This window comes from Passer domesticus, chromosome 2, assembly GCF_036417665.1.
Source record: "Passer domesticus isolate bPasDom1 chromosome 2, bPasDom1.hap1, whole genome shotgun sequence".
NCBI lineage: Eukaryota > Metazoa > Chordata > Aves > Passeriformes > Passeridae > Passer > Passer domesticus.
The window spans coordinates 101,054,408-101,071,469 of record NC_087475.1 but is presented as its reverse complement, the minus strand read 5'-3'; the positions used below and the strand labels follow the sequence as shown (position 1 = coordinate 101,071,469).

At 41.4% G+C, this 17,062-nt stretch overlaps 1 protein-coding gene across 14 annotated transcripts in view; it reads left to right on the top strand.

The window, feature by feature from the left end:
• Positions 1–17,062, top strand: part of ST3GAL6 (ST3 beta-galactoside alpha-2,3-sialyltransferase 6) — a 48,013-nt gene that overhangs the window by 9,545 nt on the left and 21,406 nt on the right. For 10 of the 14 annotated variants that reach the window (XM_064410034.1, XM_064410033.1, XM_064410041.1 and 7 more), the window contains one exon: positions 16,411–16,510. In XM_064410034.1, coding sequence (XP_064266104.1) covers positions 16,422–16,510 — 89 coding nt within the window. In that variant the 5' untranslated portion in view covers positions 16,411–16,421. Of the gene's footprint in view, positions 1–2,344; positions 2,363–3,945; positions 3,965–5,572; positions 5,684–16,410; positions 16,511–17,062 lie in introns of those variants that run through there. The other 4 variants (XM_064410040.1, XM_064410037.1, XM_064410036.1 and 1 more) reach the window with 4 other exon arrangements.

Sequence of the window (17,062 nt, the reverse complement as noted above, 5' to 3'; positions counted from 1 at the left end):
TTTTCTTTATAAGTCACTTTTCAACAGCTGTCACTTTGCAGTTTAGTGTATTAATCACTGATACCAGTAGTGGTATTTGTACAGTGAGGTTGAAAAATGAGGGGCAGTATTAGCTAGAGTAGGCTGTGAAGCAAAAGCAAGGAATGCATGGGTTGCATGCAGTGTTTCTACCTTTAGGAAAATGGGTTGAAGAAGTGCAGGTACAGGGTGTGGTAAAATACTCTGCAGCAGTACTTCTTGCTGTGTTCTGTACCTATCATTCGAAAATACCATGTCCTTTTAAAGTTAATTTTGCTCAGGTGGATTGGCTCTTCAGTATTCCAGGCTTGGTTGTTCTTTGGTCTCAAAGGCAAAAATGAAGCCTTGGATCGTGTGAGAAAGACCCTTTACAGCGCTGTCACAGAGTAAGCAAATTGTGAGTGTCCTTGGATAATACCCTAAATTTGTGTGAAACTGTTCAGTTGCCTCTGCTCCCAGCCATAACAGCAGCAGTAAAGCTGGAATATGGTGTGCCAGGGCTTTTTTTTTTTTACATTCTTAGTGTAAATGGAGAGCCAGGAAGAGCAAAGTAAAAAGAATGAAATACCCTCCACTTGCCCTGACTTTGAAGGGAAGGCTTCAGTTTATCTTCCATTCTGTTAGGAGGGCCAGAATGGAGTAATCTAGGAACTGGTTTTAAGAGCAGGCAGGAGTGAAACGATAGTCTCTCTTAATCCCTGAAACTCTTAATATCTCTTGATTTACAATGTAAGTTTCCATTTCCTGTGCTGCACTATTGCTTTCTTTTGGGCCACTAGCCAGTAGGAAACTTTATTTGTAAGGTGTGTGGCTAGCAGTATTAGATTTCCACAGATTCTTTTACTCACTTTTAAAAGAATAGTTTTAGCCCTTGTTGTGAGTGCAGGTCAGAAACACTAAAATAGGGATCTACTGCAGAGCTCAGAAAAGTTCTTTGTTGGACTGGATCTGCAGACTAACATTTGCATTGCAGAGGTAGCCAGACACTGCTTGTTTTCCCTGGTTTGTGGAGTCCTGAGGCCAGCAGTGAAATGAGAATGGTGTGAGGGGCATGAGCTTACCCAGGGCCTTAGCAGAGGTGGGCAGAGGAAATGTGATGGCCATTTAATAGTCAATACAGAATGTGTGTGTGTTTAAAATACAAATTACATCACATGTGAGATGAGAAGTCCCTTTCTCAGAGTAAGAAAGAAACTGAAATTGTGTTCCTGCCATAATCTTTTTTTTTTTTTTTTTTCTCATGTACATGTAGGTTAACATAGCTCCCTCATGGGCAGGTGGTTTTTGAAGGTGGGTTGTGCTGACAGTTTTTTTCCTACAGGATGATAATGCATGGGGGGAATTGACCGGTTTCAGAACAGGGGCATCCAAGCACAATGCAAAGCAAGATCCTGTGGGTTTTTCTTACTGCAGTGAAGAGACAGGAATATGTTTGCTGGCAAGGAGCTGTTGGTGAATGAAACCTTGTTCATCATCTACCAGTTAAAATAGGTATTTCCTGGTTCTTGAAAGTTCCGGAACCCGCCAACTTCGTATCATCCACCAGTGTTGCATCTGAGCACCCTGGAAACATAATTTCTATCTCTGCAGTGCTTCGGGTAGTTTGAAGTTGAGGTGTGGGACTGAGACCAGGAGAGGGTGGTGTCGATGTGAGAGACGCGTAAGGTTTGTTTGAACACATTTGCACAAGATTAAATGGAGACATAATATTAAATCCACTTGGTGAAGCATGGGAACAAGTTAGGATTTGTCCAGGTTGCTGAATGTGCACAAGGCTTGCTGGCATGTGGTAGCTAGTTTTTTTGTGCCCCTTGTGTAGACAAGTTACTGCCTTCTCATTTTGGGAATCATCTGGGAAAAGCCTGGGTTTGATTTTTTTTTTTTGTTTTGTTTTGTTTTCCCTTGCAGGAAACTGTTAAAAGTATGGCTGGCTTTGTCATATTTAATGTGTCAGGGTGACACTTGTCTCAGCTTAGAACCTGGAGTGCTGTATAAGCCCCCTTCACGGCCTCCCAGTTTTACAGCCACCTATGGTATTGTATTTGCGGGGTGCCCCCATGAGGGAAGGAAGGAATGATGAATCTGACTCCATGTTCTCAGAAGGCTAATTTATTATTTCATGATATTACATTATATTAAAGAATACTACACTAAACTATACTAAAGAATTCAGAAAGATACTTACTAAATGCTAAAAAGATAATAATGAAAACTCGTGACTCTCTCCAGAGTCCTGATGCAGCTTGGCACTGATTGGCCATTGAGTCAAAACAACTCACACCAGAAACCAATGAAACAATCTCCAAACTTTCCATATGAGGAGAACACAGGAGAAGCAAATGGGGTAAGAATTGTTTTCCTTCTTCTGAGGCTTCTCAGGTTCCCAGGAGAAAAATCGTGGGTGAAGGGATTTTTTCAGAGAATGTGAATATGACACCCATGGCAGTTTTAATTTTCCATTCTCAGAAAATTGAGATGTTGGGGATATGGGTGCACAACAGGAATGAAACGCAAAATGGCCATAAAATACTGCCTCTAAGTAATCATCTCCTTCTGTCACTGCTGGAAACAGAACTGGACTAGATGGACACTGGTCTGATGTAGCAAAATGTTTCTTGTGCTTTCATTGCTCGCCTTGTGCTGTGGAGCACAGGCCAGGTGTGTAAACTGGGTTTTGGGTAGCCAGGTGATTAAAATGCTGGTTAGTGTACATACCATTAGTATAGTTTCTTAACAGTGACTGCCTTTTCTTGCAGTACGTGTTAAGGAAATACTGTTAATGCATTTTCATTGAAACAATTTGAATGGAATAGTTATTTTCATACTTGTGTGCTAACAGTACACTATAATTTGTTTTCGACTTGGGACATTGGTTCTTAGATGGCTTAGCCTCCAGCTAAGGTAGATTTTACATTAAAGATTTCTAACCTAAATAGAAAATGTTGTTCAGAGCTTTGCGGAAAGAAATGTAAAGTGAAATAGAATATCTCATTCTTCAGTTTTCACAGAGAACATTACTTATAATAAATACTGGTTAGTGTTGAAGTGACTTTTTGAAGCTGGGTGATGGAAGTTGGCTAACACTACCTGTTAAGTGGTTGAAAAGAGTATTTAAGTTGTTGAACTTCATACAGTTCTGTTGGGAAATTTGGACACTTACATATTTGTGCAAGGCATTTCAATATTAGAGCACTTTTTTGTTTCCTCAGTGGCTAGATGCTCTTGTGATACCTCTACCACATAGTTGTGTGATAAAATGAAACCATATTTTTGATGTCTTTATGTTGTATGTACTATGTGATATTTAATGAGAAATGAAATTACATAGTAGTTTTTTTTTCTACCCAGCCTGGTGTTTATTTTTACAAAACTTGAGGAGGTCTCAAATACATAAGTTTCTGATCTCTCGCATTTGACTGAAATCAGCCCAAGTGGTTCAAAAGTTCTTTAGGGAACTTTTGAAAGGTAGAAGAAAAGGGCATGCATGCCCACAAACAGAGTATGGTTGCATAAATCTCATTTCATGCTGAGAACACATGTGATAGAATAGAACAAAAAGCCTTTTACTGTATAACATTTCATGCTCTAATGGAGTTCTGCGTCGTCTGTGGCATGGATAGCAATCTGAAAGAACATGGTGGTGCTGGAGGCTGAGCTGTGTTTGGCACTGTAAGGGTAGCAAGAAAAGATGTCGGTAGGCAGCACAGCAGGTGCAGTGTATTTTGCTCTAGAGGACTTCAGGTTTTATGCTGAAGGAAATATTAGACTTTGTGTTTTATCACTGGTGCAGCATGGGGCAGTTTGGTTATGGGAGAGCAGATCTGTGCCACAAAAGTTATTGCCCTGCTGTGATCTCACAGGGGGGTGAGCCTTGTCTTACTCTCTTGTCATCAGAGGAGATGTTCTCATGTAGCCCTGAGCATATCCAGTGCCCAGAGAAGATCAGGTAGGGGAGAATAGTTAATCTGTTTAAAGATACTGTGGTCCGGAAGAAACTCCCCTTTGTTTTGCTGTAGCATTTAAGGACTGGTGAAACAGAATTGAACAGCAAAACCAGACGCTCTGTTTCACCTACAACAATCCAGACTTGGATTGTGAAGGAGCAAAACAAACTGTCAGAGGGAGCTGTGATGTGCAGGAGAAGATACTGTGTGAAGCCACTGCTGTAGCTGAGACTGTGTGTCTTCAGCCTACCCTCAGTTTCCTGCCTGGCTGCCCTTGTACCTCCTTGCTCTCATCTGTGCTTCTAGGAATTTTAGCAGCCCCCAGCAGGAGGGCTGTGAGACCGAAAGGGAGGATGCATGGGTGGGGTGGCAGGCACCTTTGCTTCCCCTAAGTTTTAGGCATGACTGTCCTTTTCAATTAATTAAAAAAAGGAAAAAGGAAGCAGTTAGTGCTGGAGAGGAAGGGGGTTATGTTTAACCTTCAGTGAGGATAGAGGTCTGAAAGTCTTTTAAATGGGTGTCTCTGTGCAGCACTGAGAAAAGCATATAAGCTTAGCATGTTGTAGTGACTAATGTAGGCAGTTTTCCTCCCAGACAGATGGCAGTTGAAGATTACAATCAGATACAATTAGCTTTCCTCTTGCATAGGTAAGAAAACTGAAGTGCATAATTCAGGGCTATTGAGCTGCAGTATAAGATGGATACTCACTAAAAGTTTGTGCTGCAGTACAGATTGCTGTAGTATCACTTTATTGACCTGAATACACAGAAGTACATAAATGAACATGTGCAAACTTTTCTGCAAGGAACTGAATTCTGTTACAGCACAAACAGTTGCCCTGTGAAAAATTCGAGTTCTGGGCTTATACGGTTTACCCTGCTCGTTTGTTTTTTGTTATGAATTTGATTTTGGTTTTGTTTAATGAAATGCAATGAATGATACTCTAAATGCTGAACTCAGATACACCTTCATCTGTGTTCCACTTGGGAAGCTCACTACCTTATAAACAATCTTTCTTTCTTCTTTTTTTTTTTTTTTAAAACGTTTTTATGCATGTAGACTCACTGGTAACCTTTCCCATTCAGAGAAGATGCCAGGACTTTACGTAGTGTTAAATATTGTAGAGGCCTACATTTTTGTACAATGCTGTGTATCTTGTAGCTCTCAGTCCTCAGCATATGCACTCTTTGGATATTCTGTGTGGTAGTTTTCCTGTCACATTTAAGAAACAAAACAAAGCCCTGAAAGCCTTTAGGGGATCAGATACAGGCTCTGATGCAAACTGTATGACATTTTCTTGTAAGTTCTAAAACGTTTTATGTCCACAGAGCATTCTCATGATTCTGAAGCGGCTCATTACAGCTTTTCTTATGGTTCGTTTTGTTGTTATTGTACATAATGTATTTGAGTTTCGATGCTAAGAAAACAAAACTGTGTATGAAGAAAGCTTGTGAAAATAGTCTTAATGTTTACAATATTCAAGTTTTTCCAGTGTGGCACTGTCAGTTTTGGGTTAGTTTTCTGGTGGTAGTTAGCACTGAAGTTTTGTGTTCTGATTTTCATCCAAAGGCAAAGTCAGTGCATTCATTGAGAACACTGGGAAATTTAAGGCTTTAACATTATCAGAGAAGCTGCTCAAACTGCTAGTGTACAGCAGATTCCTCCTGAGCTGGCAGGATCCCTGCTGTGAGAAGCTTCCAGGATTTTGCAGTAGTGTGGGGTAAGTGGTACCACTTATCTCCATTTTCCTCCCTTCCTGAATTAATTTAGCTTTACACTTTCCACTTACTTGTTTTGCTGCATTCCTGAGAATCCTAGAGCTCCCTTCTGCACAGATACCTTGCAGCAGATTGACTTGCAGGATTTGCTAGTGGGGCAAATTGCATCACAAACAGCTGGGGATTTAAGGGATTTTTTTTGTGGTGGTTGGTTTGGGTCTTTTTTTGGGATGGTGGTGATAGGGGTTTTTTAAAATTTTTCTTTGGCATTGGAGGCAAGACAGGGAGCAACACAACAAAAATGAGGAAATGTGTTTGGGGTTCTGACTGCAGACATTTTTGGCATGTTATTTAAATGAAAATTTAAATGTTCAGTTTTGTATGCTGGCCAGGTGCATGTTCATACCTATTTTTTGAGCTTCTTAATTCGTACAAACCTGCTTAATATAACCTGTTCCTTTTTAAAATGTGGTGAAATGTAGGCAATAAAAATTACAGTAAAAAGCTGTGCCATCTGATGATGGCAGTCCTAGTGCATTTGAAATTTATCACAACTAGGGTTTACAAATGTTACTGTGGAAACTAGTCATACAGAAAGCACCTGTTTCTATTTAGGGACAGATTCTGACACCAGTATGGGTCAGAATTGATGCTGTTACAGTGAAGTGAGAAAATAATCTGATCTACTTGGGATTTATTGTCAGTGAAGATGGGGAGCATTTAATTCTTTAGGTGTTGCTAGTGGAGCTACTAAATTAGCCCTCTGTTATCCATTGGGGAAAAAAAGGCAGCAAAAAACCTCACCATGTTTTTTCCGTACCCTTGAGAGCCCTAATTTGTTAGTGGGATTTGGTGATCCCTCCTTTTGCTTGTGAGTGGGCTTTGATGTTGTGGTTTCTTGTGTATTTTGTTTCCTTGGATTTTTTGAGGGGGATTTATTTTAATCTCGTTGAGATTTGTTCTTTGTTTCCCCCTAACTGACTGGTAGATTTAGTTTTATAATTCCAGCCATTTTAGTGAGATCTGAGGTTAAATCTCTAGCTGCATATCAGCCAGGATGCTTTGGATATCCTAGGCATTGTTAGAAGACAAAGTGTGGCTTGTTTTAAGGTGAACTTAATGCTGTAGTGAATGTGCGCATAAAATAAATACAGATCACCTTTTCTGGTTGGACCTTTATTTGTTTAGATTGATCATAGTTCCTGGAGGAAAAAATGATGAGCCGGATAAGGTTTGTAACTGAACTGTTTTGAAGCCTGACTAATTTGCCTTTTTCCAGCCACTTCTCTTAATTTTTTCAATTTTTTTCACTCTGGGAAACCTGAGAAGGATTGCTGGTTTGACCTCAATCCTCTCACTCGGAAGGCACTTGTGGACAAAGCAGTGGTGTGAATGAATAACTGATTTAGTACTGCACTATATCTTTCTATTAATGATTTTTTTCCCCCCAGGCATTGTGTAGTATTTCTGTGGCCTTGGCTTTTTTAAAAGGAGGTGAAGAAGCAAAATAAATCATGATGCTCTATTCCTTGTAGGAAGAGCAGCTGAAGTTGACTGAAACCTTTCAGTTGTGTAAGTCAAAATATGAGAAAAAAAGGACATGAGCTCTGACTCGCAGAACATGTTTCAGACTTGTTTATATTTCAGTCCCCTCTGGAAAAAGAGCTGGAAGGAAAAGGGGAAACAGACTGAGAAGGAGCAGTGTTGTCACCACAGCTTGCAGAAGACCTGTATGGATTTATAGTACTCTGTTTCTTTGTTGTTTGTTATACAGACACCTATGATGTGTAAAATATAATTAGCAGCCTGGCTTAGGCTGGCTAAAGCTTTAGAGGTTAATCTGGAAGAACGCAAGAGGGCAAGGAAAAAAATCGGTCAGCTAAGGTTGATGGACTTTGTGTGTGTGTGTGTGTTTAATATTTTTTTTAGATACAGTTGAAGCTGGATTTTTTTATGTTTGCTTAAAACTTTGGTAGTTGAGGAAGCAGAGCTGTTTGTGCTCAGCTCATACTTGTGTCTGATTTCGTGTGCACAGGTTAGCTTCTGACCAATCCCCAAATAATTGTTTATGCACTGCATGGCAACTCTGTGGCTGCTGCTGTGACAGAAATTGCTCATCTGTATTCTGAGTCCACGGGAGGAAGAAGGAGGGAAAAGAAGTGAAGTGTGCTGATGGGAGGGCTGTAGAGGGTCAGGACAGGGAAAGCATATGGAAACATCTCTTCCAAACTTATGTGTGCCTTTATATAGATTTTCTATTTCTTGTCCTCCCTCATCTTAAGGCACAAAAATAGGCAAGAAGATGAGGCTGTGGACTTGATCTTACTTTTGATTGTAATTATAAGCAAGGTTTCTGGAAATCTGTGATACTGACAAAGTACCAGTTAGATGAGAATCCTGTAGTTATTATTCTCTTTCCCCTCAAAGCCATAACTCGGATTTGTATCTATCCAGGGCTGACTTTTAAGCTTGAGTTAGCAGTGTTTAACTGTGTATCCATTACTGGAATAAATCCTAAGCCATCTTGGAACATTAAAGAATACTGGTTTTTATCTTGAAGGGAAAAATAATTAAAAAATATCATTTACCAGATGAAAAATATCAGTTTACTTATCTCTTTTTTGTGCTTGCAGTTTTAGTTGTGTGTGTACACCATGCCATGAAGCATGCTGTCACCTTGAGCTGGTGCCAGGGATCCACATTGCACTGTTGATAATCAGCTGAAATACTAGCTCAGATCTCAAGGGTGGCATAGGAACCCTGTGATAGCCCCAAGCTGGAGGTGACATATTCTGCCTCTCAGCAGGGCTAAAGAGCTCAGCCTGAATACTGTTCCGGTTCAGGGGCCATTTCTGTGGAACACAATGCCTTTGCTCCCTTGTAGTTTACTCACCAGGATTTTCTGGCAGGATGCACTGGCTGATGCTTTGTGCTTCTGTGGAACTGGTATTTCATGTCAGTTAGAAGTCATGTGAAATTTTGCATCAGTAGGCCCAAAAGTGATATCTCTGTCAAACAGTGCACATAATTGATTGTGATGCCTCAGAGAACAGGATCGCAGCATTTTCTTTTGCAGCCAAATAGGGACCTGTTTTAGTAAGCTTTAAAAAGCTTGTAACTTGACCTAGGCTTGTACACATGCCTTTTTGCTCTCCAAGAAACAGTCTGATGAGTGCATGCAGTCTCCTAATTTCTTTCTGATTCTGTTCCCACTGTGGGATATGTGTAAGAGCTCCTGGTTCCTCAGGCAGGAGGAGGGAGGAAGAGGGAAAAAGCAGATAAGGTGTCATCTGTTCAGTGGTTATCTCATGCAGTAAGAACAAGGGAGTCTGAACATGGTGATGAGACTGTAAGTCAGGACGATTGGGTCTTTTGTAGCTTTTGCCAAACCCCTCTGTATTGATGACATGTCGTATTTGAGGGCTACAAACTTGTGTTTTTCTGATCTTGTTTGATCTGATGAGGTGAGAATGTGTGGAGCTTGAGATAAGATTGGGAGAGCTGTAGGTGCTGTCATCTGTTCTGCCCAAAACACGGAGATGAACTGTGCTTGTTCCTGCAGCCTTTGGGAAGGCAGGTAACCTACCTCTCCACCAGATATGCTGTCTAGGTGAATTAGTATTAGCAGGGGGTGAAGGTACAATAGATTTAACTGGACTTGAAATCTTTATCAATATCCTTTAGCCAAAGAGTATGCTTGTGTGGGAAGAGTTTCTGAGATTATAAATACATCTGCACACCCACACCAGAGGGAAAGTGATGCAGAGATCTTGTAGACTCTGGACAAAAGCAAACTGAAATAGCAATCATTGGTGAAAAATACTAAGTTGCTTTTTCATTTTGCTTGGCCCAGCTGGCAGTTATGCTCTGAAGGACACAATACCAGTGTCCGTTATTGAAAGACAAAAACAGAATAAAAGAATCCTCTGTTGTCCACAGAGTAATAAATGTCTGTCTCTTGTGGTACAGAATATGTTTCACCATTAGCAGGATGATGAAGGGGAGGGAGATAAGCACTTAGGCCCTAAAACCAATGTATTGCATTGCAAAACCAACGTATTGCCTGTCCTGAAATGCTGCACAAGGTCAAAGATGGGCACAGCTCTAGTTTGTGTCTACACAGTAAATTAATGTCGACAGAGGCTACATTTCTGGCTGTGTAAGCTAATAAAGAACAAAGATTGACTAAATCTGTTAAACATCTCTACTGCTGTGATGTCATATCTACTGAACATTATTGCTTGCTGTTGGGTACTTGGAGAAAGGGTTATCTTGCTGTTTGTTGTCAGGCTTGCTGCAATATTCGGACAGAGAGGAAATGATAGGGAAAACATTGGAAACTTTCCTTAACAGAGAGAAGTTGTGTTTGGAGAAAGACTGTCTCTTTTGATACCTGCATGCTGTGGAAGTAAAATGGGTAGTTTGGTGTTTTCTTGGAGAGAAAGAAGGTGTCAGTTGTCATAGACAGCAAATTGTTCCTCTATTGCTTATCCCCATGCTGCTGGAAGGGATTAGGGCAGAAAGTGTTTTACCTTCCAGTGCAGAGAATAACTTTGGCAGCAGTTACTTGTATGTGTGATGTGATGTGGTGTGATGCTGGCAGCCCTTAGTTATATTTTGACACAGTTAAACCTTAGGTATTTTTAACGTCATGGTTTGTACAGGTTTTCAGGAAGAGGAATAACTGCTTTGGTTTTACTATAAGTAAAAATTAAATATGCCCCTTTCCAATAAAAAAAGAATTTATTTCGCGACCGTAATACAGTCCTGACAGCCAACAATCAAACGGACAGCATAACACTCCCGGGAGGTAAGCTGGGTGAGCGTAGATATGGTCTCTATCGCACCAAATCCCACTTGTCCACACCGGCTGCTCCGAGGCAGCGGTTCTTATACTCTTTAATTTGCCCGCGGCAGAGTCCCTTTGTTTCTCTTTAGAGTTCTTCGTATTCAAGTTGGGTCCTTTCTTCAGTCCAGGCTGCACAAAGCCTTCATCCGGGAGTTGATTAATGCGTTTCCCCGATTCCTGGAATCTGGCATTCAGATGGCAGGTGTTGATGGCTCTGGTCTTCTCAGATAGGTATCTTGTCCGGGCCATCATCTCTTGGGCGGCACTGGGCACATGCTTTTGTGAATGCCCATCTCCTGTGCAGCCAAGGTTTCCTTCGCACGTAAATGTTGCGGTGCCTCTCTGTCCACCTGCCGCGGTTTCGCCATTCTGAGGATAAAAATTCTTCCCTCTCCCTTCCCCTATATACAGTTGGTTTGGTTTATATATATGTGTATATATATGTATGTATATATAAAAAAAATACAACTTTATCTCCATGAATTACTAACTATATCCTTAACAGTTTGGTGTGGGGCACGACAAGTTAACAAGAACCTTTTCCAGTTCTGATACTGCTAAATGTATAACTTCAAAGCCAAGTCTGCATTGTTGGAGAGTTAGAAAACTAGTTTTAATTCTGAGCCACTTTTCTAGGATAACCCAATACATCTTGCTTAAACAATATTTCTGAGGACTTTTTGTTTCTTAAACTAAAATGAAAAAGCTTTAGAAATTATGAGAATTTCTGGTGCATGGGTGTGAGGAAAAGCACTAGACTGACTCAGCCACTTCAGTACCTTTTAGACTGTGTGGCAGTGCTGTTGTGTAGTCTCTCTGCAGCATTCCCTTCCTGAAGAGGGGGGAAAATTAATGAATGATGCAATTAGGCATATACTTGGAGCAAGAACTGGAAAAGGGAATAGTGTGAAAAGATGAATGGTGCTTAGATTTGGCAGAAGAAATACTTCTGTGCCCTAATGTGCTCGTGTTTTACAGCTTGAGAAAGATAATGATGTGAGAGCTCCTTCCTCGATTATTTTTTTGCTGCATGGCTGTTTCACCAGGCATGTGCTACATCCTGACCAAAAGGAAGCAGTGCTGCAGGTCACAAGCTCAAACCCACAAAATACTGACTACATCTTAAAAATTCTGATGTTTCTTTCTAAACCTTTATTAGGTTTTTATGTGCTTTTTGTGCTGTCCCTTTAAATTTCAAGGTCTGCTCAAAGCATATTTTCAAGCTTACTCCCACCCCCACAGCTACAAGGGCTAGGCATCTGAGGTCCCAATGAGCTGAAATTTTCAGGCTGACACTTAATGGCACCAGCAAAGAACTGACATTGTCCTGGGACAGTTTATGGAGCTAAGATTGTTTTAAGCTGCCTAGTATTTAATTTAGTAGTATCCACTTTATAGTTAAATACTTACTACCTTAACTTCAGTAGTAGTCAGAGGTACTTTACAAAATAAGTAGGGCAGATGGAAAAGCTTCGTTTATTGTGCTATAACACTAGTAATTTTTACGGAAGAAAGGAAGGCTTATGAGCGTTATGAAAGAAGGGTGATGGTAGTGTGGTCATTTGACTGCCTGGCCCAACAGCTGTAGATTCCTGCAGGGTACGTTCCGTGGTATCACTGCATTGACTGCAAGAGTAAGTTAAAAGATAAAGAGAGGGTCTGATACAGTGGCTCATAGCAGATACCACACTGTACTAGAATAAAAACTAATTGTAAGTAATGATTTGCCTCTGACAACAATGGGGGTTCCGTGCTTCCATCAAAGGAAGAAAATATTAGCCTTAGGTCTTATATAGTTAATAGATCACATACCCAAATGAGTTTTTCTGGTGGGTTGATGGGAGCTTGGGGGAATCTGTCAGTGGGAGATGCAGGCTGATCTCTGAGGTTGTCTTAATAGCATAACAGAGTCAGTCTTGTCTAATTCTGTAATTGTAACTCTGTCCTCTGTAGGGGGTGAGAAGTTGACCCATAGAAGTTAGCTTAGATTACTGTTAAAAAAATGCCCATGCATGATTTGCAGCACTTCCATATCCCATTGGTTGCTTTTAGAAAATTGACCAGCTGACACCATGATCACCAGGCATGGTCATACTGGGTTCCTTGTTTCTTTCATTGTGTAGATCCCTGCAGGGTTTTAAGAAAGAGGAGGAAATTGAAGTTGAGTTCCAGCTTTGTCTTCCTTATTTTGTTTAACTCTGATTGACACCGACCTATGGGAGGGAGCCATGGCCTGTGTCACTTGGGTTGATGGGCTTAAATCAATCTGCTGGCTCTTGTGTTGAAATGAATAAAGTGAAAGGGAACTGCTGTTTTCCATCTGAACTGTGTCTTCTCAATTCCCTATTTTCTTGCGTCTCCAACTATGGAAATTTTCTAGTGCAATATTTGCATTGTAGGAGTTTGTGTCCCTTTAATTAACTTTCTGCAGCATTCAGCTGTTTTAAAATAGGGAGGAAGAGCTTGAAGATGCTGTCATCATTAAATATACTCCCAGAATAATTTCTTCTATAAACAAAGCAATGGATCTGTTTACTAAACCAGATTAAGAAAAACAGTCTTCTTAGTGAAGACTTTCTTGGCTACAGAACTTTCTCTCAAACACAGAATGAAGCCAGGCACTGGGGCATGGGATGGTGACAAGATACTTACATAATTAAAGACCATTTGATGTGTCTAAGGGATGTGTTAGGTACACTCTAATTGATTGGTTGTTTGGAGCTGGGGTGGACCCATTTTCACATCTGTGCCAGGCTGAGTATCTTACATAAAACACAGCAAGATGTTACAGCTCCCTTATGATCCTGTTTGAAGAATGATGCTGACTTCTATTCTCGTGTTTTAATGTTTTTTTCAATCCAGGCTGTATGAATATCTTTGTAAATACTTTGCAAGTGGAACACTTTTTTTCCCCTCTGTGTAAAATAGCATTACGAATAATATTTCTGGGTTTTAGTAGATATTTTATGGCCTGCTTTTCCTTGTCTTCTGTTTTGTAGCTTGGTCTGACTCTTCAGCAAGGTTCTTTCTTACACTGAAGTTGGAAAATCAGCAATTTAATCAGTTGCTAGTTTAGCAACTTTATCTAAACAGCTAGTTTGTTGTGTTCTGTTTAGCTGAAGTTTTCATTGATTGAATTAGGAAGTAAGGCTAAACACTTTAGTGGGATGTTTTGGCAAACCTTTTCAAAGCAGAATGAGGTAAAAATGCTAATAGTGAAAGGAAAAGAGCTACTAGAGAGTGCAGTCTTTTTCAAGTAAATAATAGAATCACATAGGTTGGAAAAGATCAGGGAGTGCAACCATTAGCCCTGTACTGCCAGATCCACCACTCAAACATGTCCTCAAGTGTCATGCCTAGACATTTTTTAAATACCTTCAGAAATGGGGACTCAACCACTTCCCTAGGCAGACTTGTTCAGTGCTTGACAAGCCCTTCAGAATTTTTTCCCCCCCTCATACCTAATTTAAATGTCTGCTGCTGCAACTTGAGGCTGTTTCTGCTTGTCCTGTCACTTGCTGCCTGGGAGAAGAGACTAACCCCACCTTGCTACAAATCCATTTCAGGTGATGTAGAGAGTGACAGGGTCCCCACTGAGCTGCTGCTTCTCTAGACACTTCACCCGCTTTGTCCTTCTCTGGACTTGCTTCAGCACCTCAGTTTCTGTCTTGCAGTCAGGGGCCCAAAACTGAACAGAGGGTTCAGGGTGGGGCCTTACCAGTCCTGAGAACAGAGGAGGAAGTGATATCTTCCCTCATCTCACTGGCCACACTTGCTCATCCAGGCCAGGATGTCACTGGCCTTCTTGGCTGTGTGGGCACACACTGGCTCATGTTCAGCCAATGCTGACCAGCACTCCCAGGTTCTTTTCTGTCAGACAGCCTTCCAGCCACTCTTCCCCTAGCCTGTAGTGCTGCTTGAGGTTGTTGTGACCCAGACAGAGGAGTTCAACTTGGCCATGTTGAACCTCCTCCAATTGGCCTTGGCACATTGATCCAGCCTGTCCAGATCATTCTGCAGAGCCTTCCTGCACTCCAGCAGATGAACACTCCCACTCAGCTTGGTGTTACCTGCAAAGTGACAATCAATCAATCCCCTTGTCCAGACCATATATTTTCTTTAAAATATTAAAGAGGACTGAGTCCTGGGAAGCCCCACTGGCTGCCAGTTGGATGTAACTTCCCCACCTGTGTTTGGGCTTAACCAGCCAGCTTTTTCCCCAGTGGAGGGCATAGCAATTCAAACCACGAGCAGCCAGTTTGTCCAGGAGAATGCTGTGGGAAATGCTGTCTAAGGCTTTACGAACGATTTGGTACCCAGCATACACAGCCTTTCCCTCATCCTCTGTGCAGGGTACCCTGTCATACAAGGAGATGAAGTTGGTCAAGCCAGACCTGCCTTTCATAAACCCATGCAGCTGGGCCTGGTCCCTCACTTGTCCTGTATGTGTCTTGTCATGGCACTTGAGATTATGAGCCAGTTGCTGTTAATGACACATGAGTGAACCCAGTAGGTGAGTTTTCCTCTATATTTGGAGTTTTAAGGAAAAACTCTTACTAAATTCCTGCAAAAACTTAGAGATGGCTCTAGAAGTTGAGAGTGACTGTCAAGACAAATTTGCAGCGATCCTTCAAGTAGAGTCAAGGGAATTGGAGCTGAAAAGTGGCAGTGCTACTTTCCAAAGGCAGTTGAAAGGTTGGAATTGCAACAGCTGCAGCCTGTGAGGTATTTGCTCCAGAACAGAGCAGGATAGCCTGTACGATATACTTAAGATTGAGAAATTCTGCCTGGTTCATTGCATGGCTTTGTTACTGGTAGGTACTGTTATAAAACCACATCTCTAATTCTACAGCTAAATTCTGGTGCAAGATATGAGTGGAGAAGAATAAGGAAGTAGTGGCTTGTTACACTCAAGTAAAGTAATGACGATGCTGTTAGGGGAGAAGTGGAATAGTAGGAGGCTGTACCTGTCAAGTAAATTTCCATGGTAACTTGTGGCCGGAATGGCTATTTTGGACTTTCACAAGATTAAGCAACAACAGTTCATTCATAGCTACTGAAAAGGCTGCTCACTGTTTAAGATGTGAGCAATACACGACTTGATTTTCCTTGAGTCTGTCTTGCCAGATCTGTGTTTCTGATATTTCTCTTTTTCTTTTGCTAGAGTGTGTGATGAGGCAAAAACTCTATTTGAAAAATGGACTCTTTTTCTGATGTTTCTCCATAAGTTCAACACATGGGATCCTAACTTTTCTTCCTCACTTTGCAATGTGTGAAAATAACATTTTTCTGTTGCTTGAGCAGTGAAGTTTGGCTTGGGTCAGTAGCTGAAGACTGTGCAGGCATAAGCAGATAGTTTCAGTGCAGCTTTAAATGCCAAAACTGGATTTTAAGAACACTCAGTGACCCTAAAAAAGGCAGTAGAAATTTGTGGCAGCTCATGCCGTGTTCTGTTTCATCAGCATCAGCCTATCTGCCTCCTGCACTGTGCCAATGCTGGTTTTACTGCGTAATTATGGAAACTGATGGTGTGTGGCACAAGAAACCGGAGAAGCACAGGCACTGCTAAAGGCCAGCTGGTTTCTTTGGGCTGCCAGTGGACAGAAGAGTTCTACTCTCATGGCCTCAGATAGAACCTAGAGTGAATCCATGCTTCTATGCAGAGAACACACACAGGGTAGGTGCAAAGCAGCATGCAGCTCCTGGCACCGGGTCTTTATGTGAGAAACCAAAGTGGAGGGATCACCTGTCAGACTTCTGGTGGTAGAGAATGTCTGTAATGACAATAACTTCTCTTTTGTAGGTTTCCAGATGCTTTAGAGAAAATTCATGCATTAGTTCATCATGTGTTTCAGTTTCTTGGTTTTTTTTACATTTCAGGTTTATCAGTCATGAAACGAATTCTTCTGGTTTTTATCCTGGCTGCTGCTGTTATGTATGGTATCCTGCATGGAAATCTGTGGAGAAATAACTTCTACTGGTATGGTGATGCTTTGTTCATTTAGAATGCAGACACCTCATGGCTGTATGAGACATGTGTCTGTGAATTCTTGTGTTGCTCCATGAGTGTTACTAGTAATCATTGTAAGTGATTACTCTGTGTGTGTGTGTTTTGTGGTTGAGATCTTTTGGTATTCTGAGGAAATTGGTATGATTGTTTTGTCCTGTCACCTGTTTTCTTGTGTCACTTTCAAACCTAGTAATTAATTTGAGCCTGGTTGTATGGAGAGGTCAGGACCTCAGTGGTAGGGAGCCCCTCTGAGGTTCATGAAAATAGGTCTTCAGGTGAGGAGTTACATGAAGTACAGAGATAAGGTGTCCACATCTCCCTCCACCCCATGTGGGTTTAGTGTTAGTTTGTTCTATTAAATGTCTGATAAGTGATGTGGGGGAGGCCTTTTCCACACCTGGGAATAACTGCAGGTGCAGGGGGCACCTCTTGGAAAACTGAGATTTGTTGAGGCCCAGCAGCAGCCCTTGAGGACAGTGAGGCGTCACTGTCTCCAGGCTCACAGGACGGGTGGCTTGGTAC